The sequence below is a fragment of the Lampris incognitus genome, chromosome 8, assembly GCF_029633865.1.
Source record: "Lampris incognitus isolate fLamInc1 chromosome 8, fLamInc1.hap2, whole genome shotgun sequence".
Taxonomy (NCBI): domain Eukaryota; kingdom Metazoa; phylum Chordata; class Actinopteri; order Lampriformes; family Lampridae; genus Lampris; species Lampris incognitus.
In genome coordinates, this window is record NC_079218.1 from 13,137,738 (window position 1) to 13,156,132 (window position 18,395).

Here is an 18,395-nt window from a genome sequence, read left to right on the forward strand (position 1 = left end):
CCACAACTGAAAAGCTGACTTCAAAAAAGAAAAAGAAGAAGAGAAAAGTTGCCACGGATGCGTCATGACGTGCAGCCTGCAAGACGAGCCAGGCTGCACGAGTCTTTCCACGCATCTCACCCAACGCACTTGATCTGCGTGGCTCACACAAACCTGCAGCCCGCACCCATGCACCATCATCTACTGGTTCAGTTAATCTGATCCGGATCCGCGTGTTTCCATCCACGTACACCTGGTCTGACTTTCCTCTCGTGGGACAACAGCACGGAGGCTGCACGAGGGTTACACACAACATAAGCCAATTAGCAGAAAACCAAAGGAGCCTCTTTTTTTCTCTCTCTCTCCTCTTTTGTGTTAACGGAGTAACGGCTAGTGACATTAGACCCGAGCAGGCCGGACTTCCCGGGTCGCAATGCCGAGTCCGGCCGTTGACAGCGGGTCGCGGGAGAATCTCACCCCGGGTTTCACGTCCTCGAACACGGCCGCCTCCTCCGCGCCCTCCGCCGACATCCGGACCGGCTTCAGCTGCGTGAACACCGCCCTCTCCTCCGCGTGCGGCGGGCTGATAGTCTCTGCCATCAGAGGTACCCGTGCGTGGGCCACTTGATTTAGACGTCTGTCGGTCATATAAAGACAGGCTCAGGACGCATTTATTTCACTGCGTTTCTTCTTTGTGTGTTTTTTCTCTCTCTCTCTTCCTTTCTGTTTACGAGCGGAGCCTGGAGGCCAGCAGGTTGCGTGGATAAAGTCCAAAAGCCCTCCTCTGAATTCTGCCGCTCAGATTGGTTTCACCTGGACTCAAGTACGGACCTGCTACCTGTGGGAGATGACTGACAAACACGGCAGCCAATCAGGGCGGAGGGCGGGCCTTCCAACTCCACTCACCTGTAGGAGGAGGCGGGGCTTCCTGGGATACGAAACGAGGAAGAGAGACAGCAGTCATACTCCATACTGCCTGGTATTGTATTACTGTATTATTTACATTTATGAGCCTTTGCAGACTGAATTAAAGGAGGTGGCGCTCCTCAACCCTTTTGATGATGTGAACCTTTACTGCTGCAGGGGGGTTCCCAAACCTTTTCGTGCCATGAACCAAATGTGGAGAGACTTTTTTTTACCCAGGGACCAACAAACATTTTGTGTATTAAAATAAGAAATAGATTCTCATTACCGGTCATAACATATATATTCATCAATGCAGTGTTCTCGTTATTTTGTATAGGTCACGAATAAACCAAACATATCACCCGTATAACCACACACACACACACACACACACACACACACACACACACACACACACACACACACAGGGAAAAAAGTTACCATCCATCCATTATCCAAGCCGCTTATCCCAATCGGGGTCCCGGGGGTGCTGGAGCCTATCCCAGCAGTCACTGGGCGGCAGGCAGAGAGACACCCTGGACGGGCCACCACAGGCCGACACACACACACCCACCCACACACCTAGGGACAAGTTAGTTCGGCCAGTTCACCTGACCTACATGTCTTTGGACTGTGGGAGGAAACCGGAGCCCCCGGAGGAAACCCACGCAGACACGGGGGAGAACATGCCAACTCCACACAGAGGACGACCCGGGATGACCCCACCAAGGTTCGACCACCCTGGGGCTTGAACCCAGGACCTGCTTGCTGTGAGGCGATTCCACTGAGTCAACAAACAATGTTGTAGTCATTACAAGTCATCAGCATTTGCTTATGAAGTCAACATAGAATAGAAGAGAAAAATAAAATATAAAGTTTCTTGGGGGATTTGTTCCAAATTAGCTTAAACCAGTAGATGTAAAACATCAGCTGAAGTTTAAAACAAAGCTTGGTCAGCCGTAAACAGATAAAGACCGTATTACATATAATAATATAATAACACATAGTACATACATAAAGGTGTTCACAGAGAGATCCTACAGCAGACATTTAGGGGGAGGAGGGTATAAACACCACGGTGCTTGTTGCATTCGCTCAGTCCCCACGTGGGATGTGTCAACATCGATGGATAATTCAGACATCAGAGAAGAATTAATGACCGCCACATGTTCACCATCCACAACCACATGCATGACTCCAGGTCCAGGGCCAGATCCTGGTCCTGGTCAAGGAAGCGGGCAAAGAGAACCCATCACACCCCGAGTGGGGTAGAAGTGGGTAAAACCGCCTGGTCGAGGAACGCACCCACCCATTTTTACTTTTTGTCTGAGGGTTTTAAAAATGGTGTGAGTTATTGTATTTCAATCGAAGAGTTTTGAAATGTCTTCATGCATGCTCAGTATTTTAAAATGTCTTCATGCATGCTCAGTGTTTTAAAATGTCTTTCTGCAGCTCAGTATTTTAAAATGTCTTTCTGCATGCTCAGTATTTTAAAATGTCTTTCTGCATGCTCAGTATTTTAAAATGTCTTCATGCATGCTCAGTATTTTAAAATGTCTTCATGCATGCTCAGTATTTTAAAATGTCTTTCTGCATGCTCAGTATTTTAAAATGTCTTCGTGCATGCTCAGTATTTTAAAATGTCTTTCTGCATGCTCAGTATTTTAAAATGTCTTTCAGAATGCTCAGTATTTTAAAATGTCTTCATGCATGCTCAGTATTTTAAACTGTCTTTCTGCATGCTCAGTATTTTAAAATGTCTTTCTGCATGCTCAGTATTTTAAAATGTCTTTCTGCATGCTCAGTATTTTAAAATGTCTTCATGCATGCTCAGTATTTTAAAATGTCTTTCTGCATGCTCAGTATTTTAAAATGTCTTCATGCATGCTCAATATTTTAAAATGTCTTTCTGCATGCTCAGTATTTTAAAATGTTTTGAAATGTCACTCAAGATGCATTTTCACCTCTTCTGTAAACTTCAGTCTCTGTTTTGGCAACCAAATAAGGTACGAATAACAAAAGCTTCTTCTATGGAGGGATGAGCCTCATCAACAAATTAACTCCAACTCTCTCTCTCTCTCTCTCTGTCTGTCTTTCTGTCTGTCTCTGCCCCCCCTGTCTCTGTCCCTCTCTCTCTGTCTCTCCCCCTCCCTCCCTCTCTTGTTTACTATCGCTTTCTCTCTCTCTCTCTTTGTCTCTCTCTGTCTCTCCCCCTCCCTCCCTCCCTCTATTGCTTACTCTTGCTCTCTCCCTCTCCCTCTTTGTCTCTCTCTCTCTCTCCCTTCCTCTCTCTCTCTTGCTTACTCTCTCTGTCTCTCCCTCCCTCCCTCTCCCTTTCACTCCCCCCCCTCTCAATGTTTGTAGTCATACCCAGTTTTTTCAAGCCCTATAGCCCCACACAGGGCTCCTTCATACCACTGAACCTCTACTAGTTTACATACACAACACTGAACAACATGGACGACTCTCGTGTAGATGCTAACCTTGCTAGCATCCAGAATTACACTGTGTACATGCAGTAATCTGACAGCAGCTACATTCGGATGGGCGTTTGGGTCTTTCTGCATGAAGCGAGCCTCAGGAGACAAGGCCACGGTGTAATAATAACCCTGTGGAAAACTACCGATGTAGAAATGCCTAAACACGTTATTGTAATAACGGGCACTTTTTGTTCTGATATAAGCTGTAAAACTAGTTGGCTGGCATATTTGCAATGCATAATCATACCAGAACATAGCAAGCGGCAATAAAAACATTTGGCATGAAATACAGACGAACGCCTTCAACAGCTACAAAGAGACCACTAAATCAAGCTCAGCCAGGTCAACGGGTTAGCAGGGGAAAGTAAAGCACAGGTGGTGTTGCAGTTCAGTCTGTTACTTGTTGGCGACATTTGGTTTCTGGACTGCTTGGCGTGCATTCTTTGGGCCGGCCAGTTCAGCTATTTGTTAATGAGACCAATGGAGAGGTTAGAAGTTATTCAATGTGATGTTGCAGGGCAGAGGCCAGGGTTCATCTGGGGGCTTCCAGCTGTGTTAGGATGGATGTAGGGTGGATGTAGGGTGGATGAGAACATTTGTAACCAGTGCTTCTCTTCCGCTCATTGTCAAGGATGTTGGTCACAGGTTAGCGATAATTTTCAGTTTGTTTTTTTTAAGCACTGTGAGTCCTATTCAGTGAAATACTTTAACAAGGGGAACTCTTGTTAAAGTTAAATGTGGAGTTAAAATGGTCAAACTCACCGAGGGTTTTCATATCAGAGCTGAACGTCCTTCACCCAGCTCATGAGTCAGCTTCCAGACCTCCAGACTGCCGCTCGCTAAATGTGCAACATTTATTTATACAGATTTATTTATTTACCCCACCCTTTTTATCCCCAATTGTACCTGTCCAATTACCCCACTCTTCCGAGCCATCCTGGTTGCTGCTCCACCCCCTCTGTCGATCCGGCGAGGGCTGCAGACTACCACATGCCTCTTCCGATACATGTGGAGTCGCCAGCCCCTTCTTTTCACCTGACAGTGAGGAGTTTCACCACGGGGACGTAGCGCATGGGAAGGTCACGCTATTCCCCCCAGTTCCTCCTCCCCCCTGACCTGGCACTCCGACTGACCGGAGGAGGCACTAGTGCAGTGACCGGGACACATACCCACATCCGGCTTCCCACCCGCAGACACAGACAGTTGTGTCTGTAGGGACGCCCAACCAAGCCGGAGGTAACACTGGGATTCTTACTGGCAATCCCTGTGTTGGTAGGCAATGGAATAGACCGCAACACTACCCGGACACCTTGATACAGATTCATCTATACTGGCCTGGTGGCCTGTCCAGGGTGTCTCCCCGCCTGCTGCCCAATGACTGCTGGGATAGGCTCCCCAGCATCCCCGCGACCCTGAGAGCAGGATAAATGGTTTGGATGATGGCTGGAGGGATAGACGGACAAACACATCTCTATTCATACTACAGTGTGCACTGTCTTTATGCATGCTCAATAATCCAGGTGAGAAAATCAAAGGAGGTTGAATCAGTTCATCTGGTCACAACGTTTATTGAGAGAAACATTTCATGACTCATCTAAGTGACCTCTTCAGTCTCAATTGATTGCAGGTATCCCCACCCTTATAAACAATACAGCTGCATAACGACCGAACCAACGACCGGTTTCATATGCAAATAGGCGTGACCATTAACTAGAGTTTCAAAGGCCGTGTGTACTTCACAGAGGATTGGCGAATGTTTGCAATCACAGCATTGTAAGATGGAGACAGATGTACTCTTACCCCCCCCCCCCCCCCGGTTCAGGGATGGTCGTTCCCTCTTCACATAGATGACCTCTTTGATTTCCCGTTCAAACCAGCTTTCCTCCATATCAAGGATTTGCACATCCTCGTCCTTGAAAGAGTGGTCACTGACCTGTAGATGGGTGTAGACTGTGGAGGACAGGACAGGACCCCCCCCCCCGGACCACTCCCAAATCTGTTTTACTCATATCAACGCATGTGTGTGCTCTCTCTCTACATGTAAACTGAGAGGGACTTATTAACGGGGGCTACATAGGCACACACACTTAAACACAACAAAGTCAACAAAGATCTGCTACACTTACAGGTAAGGTCAAAATTATTAGCCCCCTTTATGAAATCAAACAGAACCCTTAACTTTTCCATGGAAATGACCATAACCAAAAGTGTTTATAGTTTAATTGCTTCCAAAAGAACAAAGACAAAATCTCCACTAAGCTTAAGATATTTTACTGATGCACTGAACTGAAACAAGAAAAAACAATAATGACAAGGCCAAAATTATTAGCCCTCTGACAATTAATAGTCAATAGTGTAACCTTTCTGACCCACAACTGACAACAACCTCTTGTGGTGGTTCCTAACTAGGTTGGCACATGTCTCTTGAGGGATCTTAGCCCATTCTTCCATGGCAAATTGTTCCAGCTCATCCAGATTGCATGGTTTTCCAGCATGGACATGAACCTTGAGCTTCCGCCACAGATTCTCAATAGGATTGAGATCTGGGCTCTGAGAGGGCCACTCCAGGACCTTGATTTTGGTGTCCTTCAAAGTTTCGGACCAACTTGGATGTACACTTCGAGTCATGGTCTTGCTGGAAGACCCAGCAGCGACCTAAAGCTAGACTGGCAGCAGATTTCTTTACGTTATCCTTCAAATGTCAACACAATCTTCTTTCTTCATGTCTGTGAATGTTCTCATTCATCCAGGTCAGGGTTATCCAAAGGAGTTGAATCAAGTGCAACTGGACTTGGTATATATCCGTGAAGACGTTTCGCCTCTCATCCAAGGGGCTTCCTCAGTTCGTGCCTTTCTGACTAGACCAAGCTAGTCTGACTGGCTGGTGATGAGACTCAGAATTTATCTTCTAGGAGTCGTTGTCAGAGCTATTGATATGCGTGGCTCTTTGTGATCCGATGTTTACCAACGCCTGTTTACCAACGCTCCATGATCCCATGCACCCGAACAAGGTTCCCTGTGCCTGAGGCAGTGAAACAGCCCCACAGCATTATGCTCCCACCACTATGTTTAACTAAGGCAACTGTGTTTTTAGGGTTGAAGGCCTCTCCCTTCCTTCGCCAAACAAAAGCAACATCCATGTGCCCAAACAGCTCAAGTTTGGTCTCATCAGGCCAAAGGACAGACTTCCAAAACTCATGCCCATTTTTCAGATGTTCACGGGCAAACTTCAGTCTGGCTCTGATGTGCCACTGTGTGAGCAATGGGGATTTTCTTGGACGATGACCTCGAAGCCCACCACTATGAAGAGCCCTCACAACAGTCTTCCTTGAAACATCAAGTCCAGAAGAGGCCAGTTCAGCAACAGTCATCTTGGCAGGGATCTGGAGATTGTTGTTGACATCTCTGACTATTTTCCTCTCCAAAGTTTTTGAAATCTTGCACTTTCGACCACACCCAGGTTTGTTTTTAACAGAATTTGTCTCCTTGTGCTTTGCAATGATGCAACACACAGCTGTTCTAGACACTGTGAAACGCTTGGAAATTGCAGTATAGCCTTCCCTCTTAAGATGAGCATCCACTGTCTTCTTTCTGAGTTCCAGAATGATTTCTTTACTTTTTGGCATGATGAAATTACTTCTTACCAAGAATTTAAGAGTCGTCCCTCTCAATCAAGTGTTCAAGTGCCTCCAGCCCTGTTCACTGAAGTCCCTTAAGTACAGTTCAATGCTGATTGATTGGTCAGGTGAGGTTTGAAAGCTGATTGATTGCTCAGGTGTGTTTTGAAAGCAAAAAAAAAAACAAAAATCACATGGGGGCTAATAATTTTGACCACCTCAATTTTCACTACATTTGGTATAAAGCAAACTTGAAGATGTATTTTACATTCCAAAATGTACCAACTAGGGGCCTTCACATTGATGAATATTTTACTGTGTAAAGTTTTATGAATGATGCAAACATTGGGCAGAATTTTAGGGAAATATTCCATAGTCCCTTGGGGTTTAATAATTTTGACCTTAACTGTACACCACATATTTCTTTGTTGAAAATGCAATTTCTTACCTTAATGGCTTCATCTCTGTCTCTTGCACAGCCATCTTCCTTGTCTTACTGGCTGAAAAAGTCCTTTATAATGTCTTAAAGTCCATCTGATTAGCCAGTTCTCACTCAATGGCAAGTATTGCCATTGTCATTGCTTATATTCAGGATGAACCTTATTGTTCCTGGACTCCATGCCACCTCCCCCCCCCCCACCCCCGTTAAGGGCGGCCCTGTGTATATGTGGGTTTCTCTTTCCAGCACAATATTACACAATGGCTTCACTAATTAGTGCACCTTTGACCAGACGGGGAGATACAATAAATATTTGTTTCGAAGGTTGACTCTACCAGATATACATGATGTGTTCTCTGTGTCTCTTGGTATGGCGGGGGGGGGGGTATTTGCTGGGTGTAGGGCTTTTAGATTCAGCCGTATGCAGAAATTATACTCTTATATTGAGTTACCGTAAATATCAGCAGACATGGACAACTTGTACAACATAACCCAGATAACTTTGTGAACACGCTATCTTCTGCTTGGCACATATCCAGTCCACATAGTGACGGCTGTTTCTATGAAACGTCATTATATAGCTGTGAGAGAGAACAAAGGATGGTATGTTACGTGGCAAAGAGAAGAGGCAGATGATAAATATGTGAGCTACAGCGTATGGATGTATATTTAGGATGAACCTACTGGACTGGACCCATCATGGTGAGTTTCCAGTGGCAAACCGTGGTATTTGTGTGTGTTTAGTGATGATGGTGATTATTATGAAGATGGTAGCCTTGAGGAGGACAAACTACCATGAATTTGTCATGACATCATCTGAGTGCACTAAGTCTTGCACCAGGCATGTTCTAGAACATCTTTTAGAAGAACATTCTAGAACTGTGGCGTTTGGCACCTTAAGGAAGTTCGCTAACTCGCACCTCGTTCATCTTCCCCTGATTAAAACCTCTCAGAAATTTTGCAAATTAAACCATTTAGAGCACCATAAACTAAAGCATATTTCCATATTGCAGGATTTAGAACAATGTCATGCATATAGCCTGACCTGGAGACAAAGATTTTAAAATTGATAGCTATGTTTTGTTTGATTGCACTATTATCCTCAGATATGTTCAATTCTTAAACTCATGATTCATTCAGTCAAATCAGTTTTGTAATTGGGACTGTTAAATTTTAAGTTAATCTCATCTAAAATAACCCTAGTGTAATCTAATCAAATCTAATGTATTACAATCTAATCTAATCTAATCTAAGGAGGCCAGGATTTGGAAAAACTTTGCAAAATGGCCAATTACAACAGTCAAACATCTGACGAGTTGGAAGCGGTTGGGAAGGGCTTGATCTTCTGTTGCAAAACCAATTGTCAGGTACACTTACTTGTCCTCTGTCTCACGTTAGGCTTGCTCAGGTTAAGCATAAGAAGTCATTTAGGTTGTAGCAAAAGCTTTTTCTCTTCAGCTCTATATATTCCATCCGTCTATTATCCAAACTGCTTATCCTTACTCAGAGTTGTGGGATGCTGGAGCCATCCCAGCAGTCATTAGGCGGCAGGTGGAGAGACACCCTGGACAGGCCACCAGGTCATCAGAGGGCCCACACACACACACACACACACATTCACACCTAGGGACAATTTAGTACGGCCGATTCACCTGACCTGCATGTCTTTGGACTGTGGGAGGAAACCGGAGAACCCGGAGGAAACCCACACAGACACGGGGAGAGCATGCAAACTCCACACAGAGGACGACCCGGGACGACCCCCAAGGTTGGACAACCCCAGGGCTCGAACCCAGGACCTTCTTGCTGTGAGGGGACTGCGCTAACCACTGTGCCACCATGCTGCTCTATATCTTTTCAGAAAAATGTGTAATTTGTGATACTGGGCTATACAAATAAAACTGACTCGATCCAAATATACAGCAAGGAAAAGATTAGGTCAAACTGCGATGGGCTATCTGTCAGGATAAGCGGGGCAGAGAATAACGGGTGAGAGTGAAACATGGGTCGTTTTGACTGCGAGGGCCACGGTCCAGGTGAAAGTATGACATCCACAAAGTCAGCAGAAGAGACTTGGAGACTATCCTGACCATCCCCTGGTTTGGGGATTAGAGGAGTTCTGGACTGTTGTCTCTCAGGTTCTGGTTTCTTTGTCCTCTTTTTCTAACACTGAAGTTTTCCTTCATATTTTTTCTCTGTGATGTTGACATGCATGTTGAATGGGACAATCAAAATGTAAATGCCACTGAATATTTCGGGTTATTTTTAAGCTTTTTATTTTCCAACAAAACATTTTTCTCCTCTCTCTTTCCCACTCCATGTTTTCTGCTTCGTCCCTTGCTTTCTCTTCAATCAATCAGTCAAGTTGCATTTTCTATAGCGCTTTTTTAGCTGCAACAGCCACTCAAAGCCTTTTACAATTAATTAATTCTCTCTCACACACACACACACACACACACACACACACACACACACACACACACAGTTGACAGAGGGAGTCATCGTATTCTATAGCTGACACTGCTGGGCATAGCCATTGTTGGTACTAAAATTGTTGGTACTAAAGTGGTACCAACAATTTTAGTTGGTACCACCACAGCACCAATGATTTTCTCTGCAGACTTTACTGTCCGTTGTAGTCTGTCCCTGTCCTGTTTGGTGGCTGATCCAAACCAGGCGGTGATGGATGTACAGAGGACAGACTGGATTCACATTCACACACATTCATACCCTAGGTATGAATGTGTGTGTGTGTGTGTGTGTGTGTGTGTGTGTGTGTGTGTATGTTGGCCCTGTGTGATAGTCCGGCGGCCTGTCCAGGGTGTCTCCCTGCCTGCCGCCCAATGACTGCTGGGATAGGCTCCTGCATCCCCGTGACCCTAAGAGCAGGATAAGTGGTTCGGAAAATGGATGGATGGATGGATGGATGGATGGACTGCAGGGGGTCAAGCAGGGGGCCTGTGATTTCCTTCAGGTGGGCCAACACCAGTCTCGAAGGATTTCATGACCACAGCTGTTAAGGCAACGGGCCTGTAGTGATTTATCCTGTGATACAGGGTTTCTTGGGGACCAGGATAATAGTGGAGCTCTTGAGGCAGGTGGGGACTTCACACAGCTCCGGTGATCTGTTGAAGATCCGTGTGAAAACGGAGGCCAGCACAGACAGGAGGGTGACATGCCATCTGGGCCCGGCGCCTTCCTGGTGTTCTGTCTCTGGAAGAGCTGGTGCATGTCGTCAACACAGGTCCTGAGTGTGGCTGGGGGTTCGGTGGGTATGGCAGGGAGTGAGTTGGATGTGTACTGTGGCTGGAGAGGCTGAGGGGTGTTAAAGTTTGCTTTTCAAACCTGCAGTAAAACCCATTTAGGTCGTCAGCCAGTTGATGGTTCCCTGCAGTGTGTGGGATGATCTCCTGTTAGTTGGTAATATCTTTCAAACTGCTCTAGACTGATGGTTCATTGTGGTAAAAAAAAAAAAACCCATTTTTCAACTTCTCAGAGTAGCACTTTTTTTGCCACTCTGATCTCCTTTGTGAGGGTATTTCCAGCTTTGCTGTACATGATCCTATCTCCACTCCCGTAGGCTTCCTCTTCCTCAAGGCCAAACCCAACAGGCCACCACAGACAGACTCAAGGCAGGGCTCCAGTAAAACAAGTCAAGGAGCCAGTAGAGTGAGGAGCAGACAAGGGACAGTGGGTGCAGAGCAAGACTGCGCACAGGACGGAGACCTCGACCAAAGCAGGGAGCAGGAAGACAAGCGGGGATCCACCGAGACAGACCAACGACCGGAGGCAGGGGCTGGACAGAGCAGACGGGTCTACAGGAACACGGAAAGCAGGGTTAGACAGGGAATCGACAGACTAGGACATAAAGGCTGGGAGCATAGGACTGACTAAGCAGGCACTACAATGGTGGACCTCTGCCCTGCCTGCCGCACACCTGCCTCCAATCGTGAAGCACACTTACACACACAAACAGGAAAGAGAAACTAGGTCAGGAGGCTTGGCCAAGACAATTAGGGAGACTGGGATGAAGAGGATGAGTTCTGGGAGGGTTTTGGGGCAGCTGTGACAGGTACAGAAGGTTTTGGTGGGCACACATGTCCTTACAAAAGGTGATGTAAGATGTCACAGTGTCAGTGAGTTTGTCCAGGTCTGTAGATGCAGCCTCAAAAACACTCCAGGCAGGCCTGGAGCTCCATTTTTGACTCATTGGTATGGTACTCATTCCACCATTTTATACAGTTCAGTTCAATTTCTTTATTGCCCCATGAAAATTCTCCTCACAGAATTTTGTTTTGCAGCAGGGCACATTAAGAACCATGTCACATAAAACAATTCAAAAAAGGCCATGCAATAAATGGATGTAAATATCAATTAAAGACACTTTGCCCTTGGTAGAGAATTTGCGCCTAAATCTCAACCCTTAAGTGGACATAGACGGTAGAGCTCCAGAGGCAAAAAAAAAGAGGGCGAGCAAGTGCCTACATGTTAATTTGCGGGTAACTCAGGTGCAGTTCCCTGAACTGGCCAGAGAGGCCAAGGATGAGGTTTTGAGTTTTATGCTGGAAGCAACCAGAGCTATTGAAGAAAATAGTGAGGTGTGATGTGTGGGCATCTCGACAGGTTGAAAATCAAGTGTGCAGCATTGTCCTGGATTTGATGTGAATTTAGTAATCCAGGTAAGGAAATCCCAGAAAGCTGAATCTGTTCATCTGGACACAATGTAGTGGAAGAAACATTTCATCACTAATCTAAGTGACCTTGTCAGTCTCAGTTGACTGCAGGTATGCCCAACCTTATAAACAATACAGTGACATAATGACCAAAACCGACGCACTTGCATTACAACCAAAACCTGCCACACAAGGATGCTGCACCACCAAGCAGACAATGTCCCCACCGACACAGCAGCCGGGGAAGGGAAGAAATCCAACATTAAACAGGCCCTGGTTAAGTGAGGCTACCCTAACTGGGCGTTTGTCAAAGCCAGGAAGACGCCAAACACAGTGCACCAGCCAATCGAAGAGAGGAGAAGGACAACAGCTGTCTAAGCATAAACCAGTGGTGATTCTGTATGTGGCAGGAGTGTCAGAAAAGCTGAGATGCGTATTTCCCAAACATCGTGTCTCAGTTGCTTTCAAACCCCAAAACATGCTGTGCCAGAAATTGGTCCACCCCAAGGATCGGGTCCCCCGGAACAAACAGAGCAATACAGTGGATGCTTTATGAATGCACAATAATCCATGTAAGGAAATCACAAAGTTGAATCAGTTCATCTGGACACAATGTTTATTGAGAGAAACATTTCATCACTCATCTCAAGACCTCTTCAGTCTCAACTGACTGCAGGTATCCAGGAGAGCTAACACGTCAGGCCAGGACTCCGCAGTCTGCACCCATCTACAGGCCAGTGCCCACTCCACCAATGATGAGGATGTGCACATCCTTGATAGGGAGGAACACTGGTTTGAACGGGGAGTCAAAGAGACCATCTATGTGAAGAAGGAACGACCATCCCTGAACCAAGTGGGGGTCCTAAGAGTACATCTGTCACCATCTTACAATGCTGTGATTGCAACTATTCCCCAAGCCTCTTTGAATAGCACACATGGCCATTGGAATTCTAGTTAATGGTCACGGCAATTTGCATATGAAACCGATCGTTGTTTTCAGTCGTTACGCCCCTGTATTGTTCATAAGGGTGGGGGTACCTGCAGTCAACTGAGACTGAAGAGGTCACTTATAGATGAGTCATGAAACGTTTCTCTCAATAAACGTTGTGTCCAGATGAACCGATTCAACTTTCTTTGAATAATACTAATGCACAGAATGTTTGCTTTGTGCCTGTTGCATTGTGGTTCAGTCTGACCGCTTGTTATAAACCAACTGATGTGTGATGACCAACATTAAAGTCGAACATTAGAAGTTATTTCCAGCATCTCTGCACCACTCTTTCTCCCATACCTGCAGCCAGCCAGTGAATCTCATGTGTTAAACTGTGTGATATTCAGGATAAGGGGCCTTCTATGATGAGAGGAATGTCAGCCGGAGGACAGTATCAGTCACTATTTAGCCTCGTCCCTGTTTACCAAACAGCTGGCAGAGGACCAGTGTGATCTGAAGGACTCCGGTTTCTGTTTGCGTTCCGCTGTGGTCACACAGGCCCGACATGCCGTTCACCGCCATTCAACTTTAATGTGGCTGTCATGTTCCCGCCGCGGCTGCTTTGTTCTCATATGACAAAAAGTAAAACAAGGGGGGGTGGGGGTCTTGTTGATGGAGACATCATAAGACATTTGTTTTCTCACTGCTTTCTGTTGCTGGTCTCCAAAGTCATCCTGCAGACCACCATCCGATGTTGCCTAGCTACGTTCTCCCGTCAGTACATTGCAGTCTCCAGCCCCTTACAGATCACGCCTTCTACATAAGATATAGTCCACCTGTGTGCACTTTCCTCCACTATTATACATCACCCTGTGTTCCTCCCTCTTCTTGAAATATGTATTCACCACAGTCATTTGCACCCCTTTCGCAAAATCCACCACCATCTGTCCTTCCATATTCTTCTCCTTGACACCATACCTGCCTATCACCTCCTCATCACCTCTGTTCCCTTCACCAACCTGCCCATTGAAGTCTGTTCCAACCACCACTCTCTCCTCCTTGGGTACCCTCCCCACCACTTCATCCAACTCACTCCAGAATTCTTCTTTCTCTTCCATCTCACAGCCAACTTGCAGGGCATATGCTCTGATAACATTCATCATCACATGTTCGATTTCCAGCTTCATACTCATCACTCTGTCTGACACTCTCTTCACCTCCAGCACACTCTTGTCATACTCTTCCTTCAGAATTATCCTTACCCCCATTCCTCCTTCTATCCGCACCATGGTAGAAGAGTTTGAACCCACCTCCGATGCTCCTGGCCTTACTCCTCTTCCACCTGGTCTCTTGCACACACAGTATACCTACCTTTCTTCTTTCCATCATATCAGCCAGCTCTCTCCCTTTACCAGTCATAGTGCCAACATTCAAATTTCCGACTCTCAGCTCCACACTCCTACCCTTCCTCCCCTCCTGCTGCCTCTGAACATGCCTTCCCCCTCTCCTTCACCCAACAGTAGCATAGTTTCCACCGGCACCCTGCTGGCCAACAGTACCGGTGGCGGTCATTGCTAACCCGGGCCTCGACTGACCAGGTATGGAAATCCGATTTATGATCCACATATTTTAATTTGGTAAAAGGACTTATGCCGGATGCCCTCTCTGACGCAACCCTCCCCATTTATCTGAGCTTAGGACCGGCACTAAGAATTTACTGGCTTGTGAATCCTCAGTGGCTGGGTTTCTACATAGTAGAGTAGAGTACACAGTAGAGTCTACTACCGTAGCCTATTTTTGTGTTGATTAGATCAAGGAGGTACAGGTGCACTTCCTCGCAAAGGAAGTTACGATATGAATTGGTAGAGTTGAGGTGACATCTCAAGGTTTTTAACCTCATTTGATATCAGCGTCTATTTCTGCATTGACAGGACTTGCAGTGGTAACTTGACACTAAATTCCGTTCTTTATGCAGTCCTTATGCATGCACAGAGGTTGGACTACATATTTTGCACATATAAACAGGTACTTCAAATGAATGGCCATGTTTTGTGTACATATAAACAGTTCATTTTGAATCTTCAGTCAGATAGAATTCATTCATATATATGAAAATCTGTATGTAAACATTGCTATGTGTCTTCTGGTAGAAGAGAAAAGTACATTTAGATATCGCTGGCATAGCAATGGTTGGAGAAACCTTGTACCAAGATAAATGGGCCAATAGAGTTGGCATAGAGTGTGTAAAGAAGAAAGACAAACACTGAGCCTTGAGGGACACCATTGGTAACCTGCACTTCTGTCTCAATACGTCAGACATAATGTAACTGTATGCTTTGTGCTACCTTTGGGTGGGCATCCATGTTTGGGCCATATTTACTATTATCATTTTAATTCCATAGTGATAATGGCATTTCATTGGTCTGATAAACATTCATGTCCATAATGGTTCTTGTATTATTCTGTTATTTTATTGTATTGCATGTTTCTTCATATATATTGTGTATTAGTTCTTGTATATTGGTTTTGCTGTGCCAGTGCACACAAGCACATTAACTGTCATTGCAAATCTCTTTTCATTGTTTGTTGGCTGCAGTAATTCCAAAACATTCACATGGTCCGACTGTGTTGTTATGTTTAGTACACTGCTTGCCACATTCTTTATCTACATCCTCATTTCTTTGCTGTTATGATGACCTAGTTTCTCAACCAACATCATTAAAAGTTTATCTTATCTGATCCCATCGAAGGGGAAGGGTGTTCCTTTAGAAGTCAGAAGAGTGAATTTATCGGAGTGGATGCGTTCCACAGGACTGGAAGCTGCTGTCATTCCAAAATTATCGACAGGTCTCTTAACACAAGGGCTAACACTAAACAACAGCTAAATCTGAATTTCTAATATTTTCTGACGTTGTAACATCGCTAATGGTTGTAAAGATTGGAGTGAAACAGACCCACATTTTCAATTCCTGCCTGTTGAGACAGACACAGCACTCCTATTTTGAATCTATGACTCAAGCTCTTCAATTCGGTACGTGTATACAGCTTCATTTGATATGTTCAAATAAATCACAGATTGGGTCTTTAAATCAGACCGTCAATGGACAATAACAGTTTGACACAGCGTGCAGAAGATGCAAGTGTCTTCAACAGAACTTCACTTCAGTGGGAAATAAAGAATGAGTCAATGAAGAGAAAGTGGGGCATACTGGTTGCAGGGGAGGTTGAGGAATTTCAGATTGCAAAAGAAGAAAAGGGGTTAGAAGTGACATTTGAGCCCCGGGAGTATATTCTATAATGACGATGATTAACAGAGAGGGCCCAAGTGAAGGGGTGGGGTTGAAACCTGTTCATCCCAATCTGTTGAGCCACTCGTTTGAATTTACCCAGGTAAATTTCAAATCTGATACTGGCTGAATACAATAATATTAGGCAATATTATTGCATTGAGCACCCTCATCCTGAATAAGACAGAACATGTGGAATCACGCCATCGTCAGGGGTGGCAAAGTGGTTAGCGCAGTTGCCTCACAGCAAGAAGGTCCTGGGTTCAAACCCCGGGGTTGTCCAACCTTGGGGGTCGTCCCGGGTCGTCCTCTGTGTTGAGTTTGCATGTTCTCCCCATGTCTGCGTGGGTTTTCTCCGGGTGCTCCGGTTTCCTCCCACAGTCCAAAGACATGTAGGCCAGGTGAATCGGCCATATTAAATTGTCCCTAGGTGTGAATGTGTGGGCCCTGTGATGGACTGGCGGCTTGTCCAGGGTGTCTCCCCATCTGCCGCCCAATGACTGCTGGGATAGGCTCCAGCATCCCCGCGACCCCAATTGGGATAAGTGGCTTGGATAACGGAATAGATGAATGTGGAATCATTTGATCTAACTTTAACTTCTATCAATTAAATCAAGTGCACAAACTTTATATAGCATATTATACATAAAAATACAATGTAAGAATTCAAAAGAAAAGAAAGAAAAAAGAGATAGAACAAGAGTGTGTGTTTCGAGAACTTGAAAATGAACCCTAGTTGGAGTCTAAGAGTAAGTCTAAATCTAACTATGCACAGGTAGCTGCTGGGTAAGCGTATATCTATGCTCACAATACAGCGCTAACTATAGGATAGGTCTGTGGCTTTGCCAACTTTACAAACCTTTCTTGGTTGCAGACAACTCCAGGGTCTGGAATCTGGTGCTGGAGGGGACTGAGATTCATATCCCACACAGAACTCACATATACAGCTATTACTTTTTTTTCTTTCAAAATGTCTGTTAAGTGGTTTTTTCCCTTTTGCATAAAAAGGGAGATATGTAAAGATACACTAATATACATGCAGCATCACCAGCAAAACAGCATCCTTTGTTGTGTTACCTGAGATGTGGCTCTGGATCGAGCACCAGTGCTGAAGGGCTCACCATAGTGTCCTCTGATCCAAGTTTCAACTCTGACACTTACTTTAGCTAAACTCTATGCATATATTCTTAAAAATGTAACATGTTTTATTTCTAAAAATTTCACAAACCCTCTATATCACAGTTCATTCATGATGCAGAAATAACTTGGTACTATACAAGTATAATAGATGTAACCGGACCATGACTAAAAACTACTAACAAATGAGTGACATCAGGGCTTTTGTCGATTTTTAGTTTGCCTCCTTTGTCATTATAACGTGGTGTTAAATTTAAGCTACATCAAGAAGTGTCTATGATAAATTCACAAATTAAATCATGCCAAACACAAGTATTTTGAATCTTTTGTGTCATAGGGATAAAAAGTAATTATTGGGGGCATCTGGGTAGCATAGCGCTCTATTCTGTTGCCAACCAACACGGGGATCGCCGGTTCGAATCCCCATGATACCGCTGGCTTGGTCGGGCGTCCCTACAGACACAATTAGTTGTGTCTATGGATGGGAAGCCAGATGTGGGTATGTGTCCTGGTCACTGCACTAGCCCCTCCTCTGGTTGGTCGGGGTGCCTGTTCAGAGGGGGGAGGGGGAACTGGGGGGAATAGCGCCTGCCAGGTGAAAGGAAGCGGCTGGTGACTCCACATGTATTGGAAGAGACATGTGGTAGTCTGCAGCCCTCCCTGGATTGAAAGAGGGGGTGGGGCAGCGACTGGGACGGCTCGGAAGAGTGGGGTAATTGGCCGGATACAATTGGGGAGAAAAAGGGCGGGGAAAAAAATTGTTGTGATTGGTTGCATCATGGGTATGGATCAGTTGTCTTCCATTTGTAATAAGTGCACTCTGGTTGCCATGACAACCCTGTCAGAATCCCGTTTGGTGGTCTTGTATCATCCAAATGTACAATATAGATAATATCTGATGCTCTTCATAAAAAAAAGTCACTGAACCGTCAGGTAGTGTTCAGAT

At 45.3% G+C, this 18,395-nt stretch overlaps 1 protein-coding gene across 1 annotated transcript in view; it reads right to left on the bottom strand.

Annotated features, from left to right (window-relative positions):
* klf5l (Kruppel like factor 5 like) overlaps positions 1-571 on the bottom strand; it is a 41,673-nt gene extending 41,102 nt beyond the window's left edge. Inside the window, exon 1 of the mRNA XM_056285139.1 lies at positions 457-571. Coding sequence (XP_056141114.1) covers positions 457-510 — 54 coding nt within the window. The 5' untranslated portion in view covers positions 511-571. The remainder of the gene's footprint in view (positions 1-456) is intronic.
* Positions 572-18,395: the final 17,824 nt, after the last annotated feature.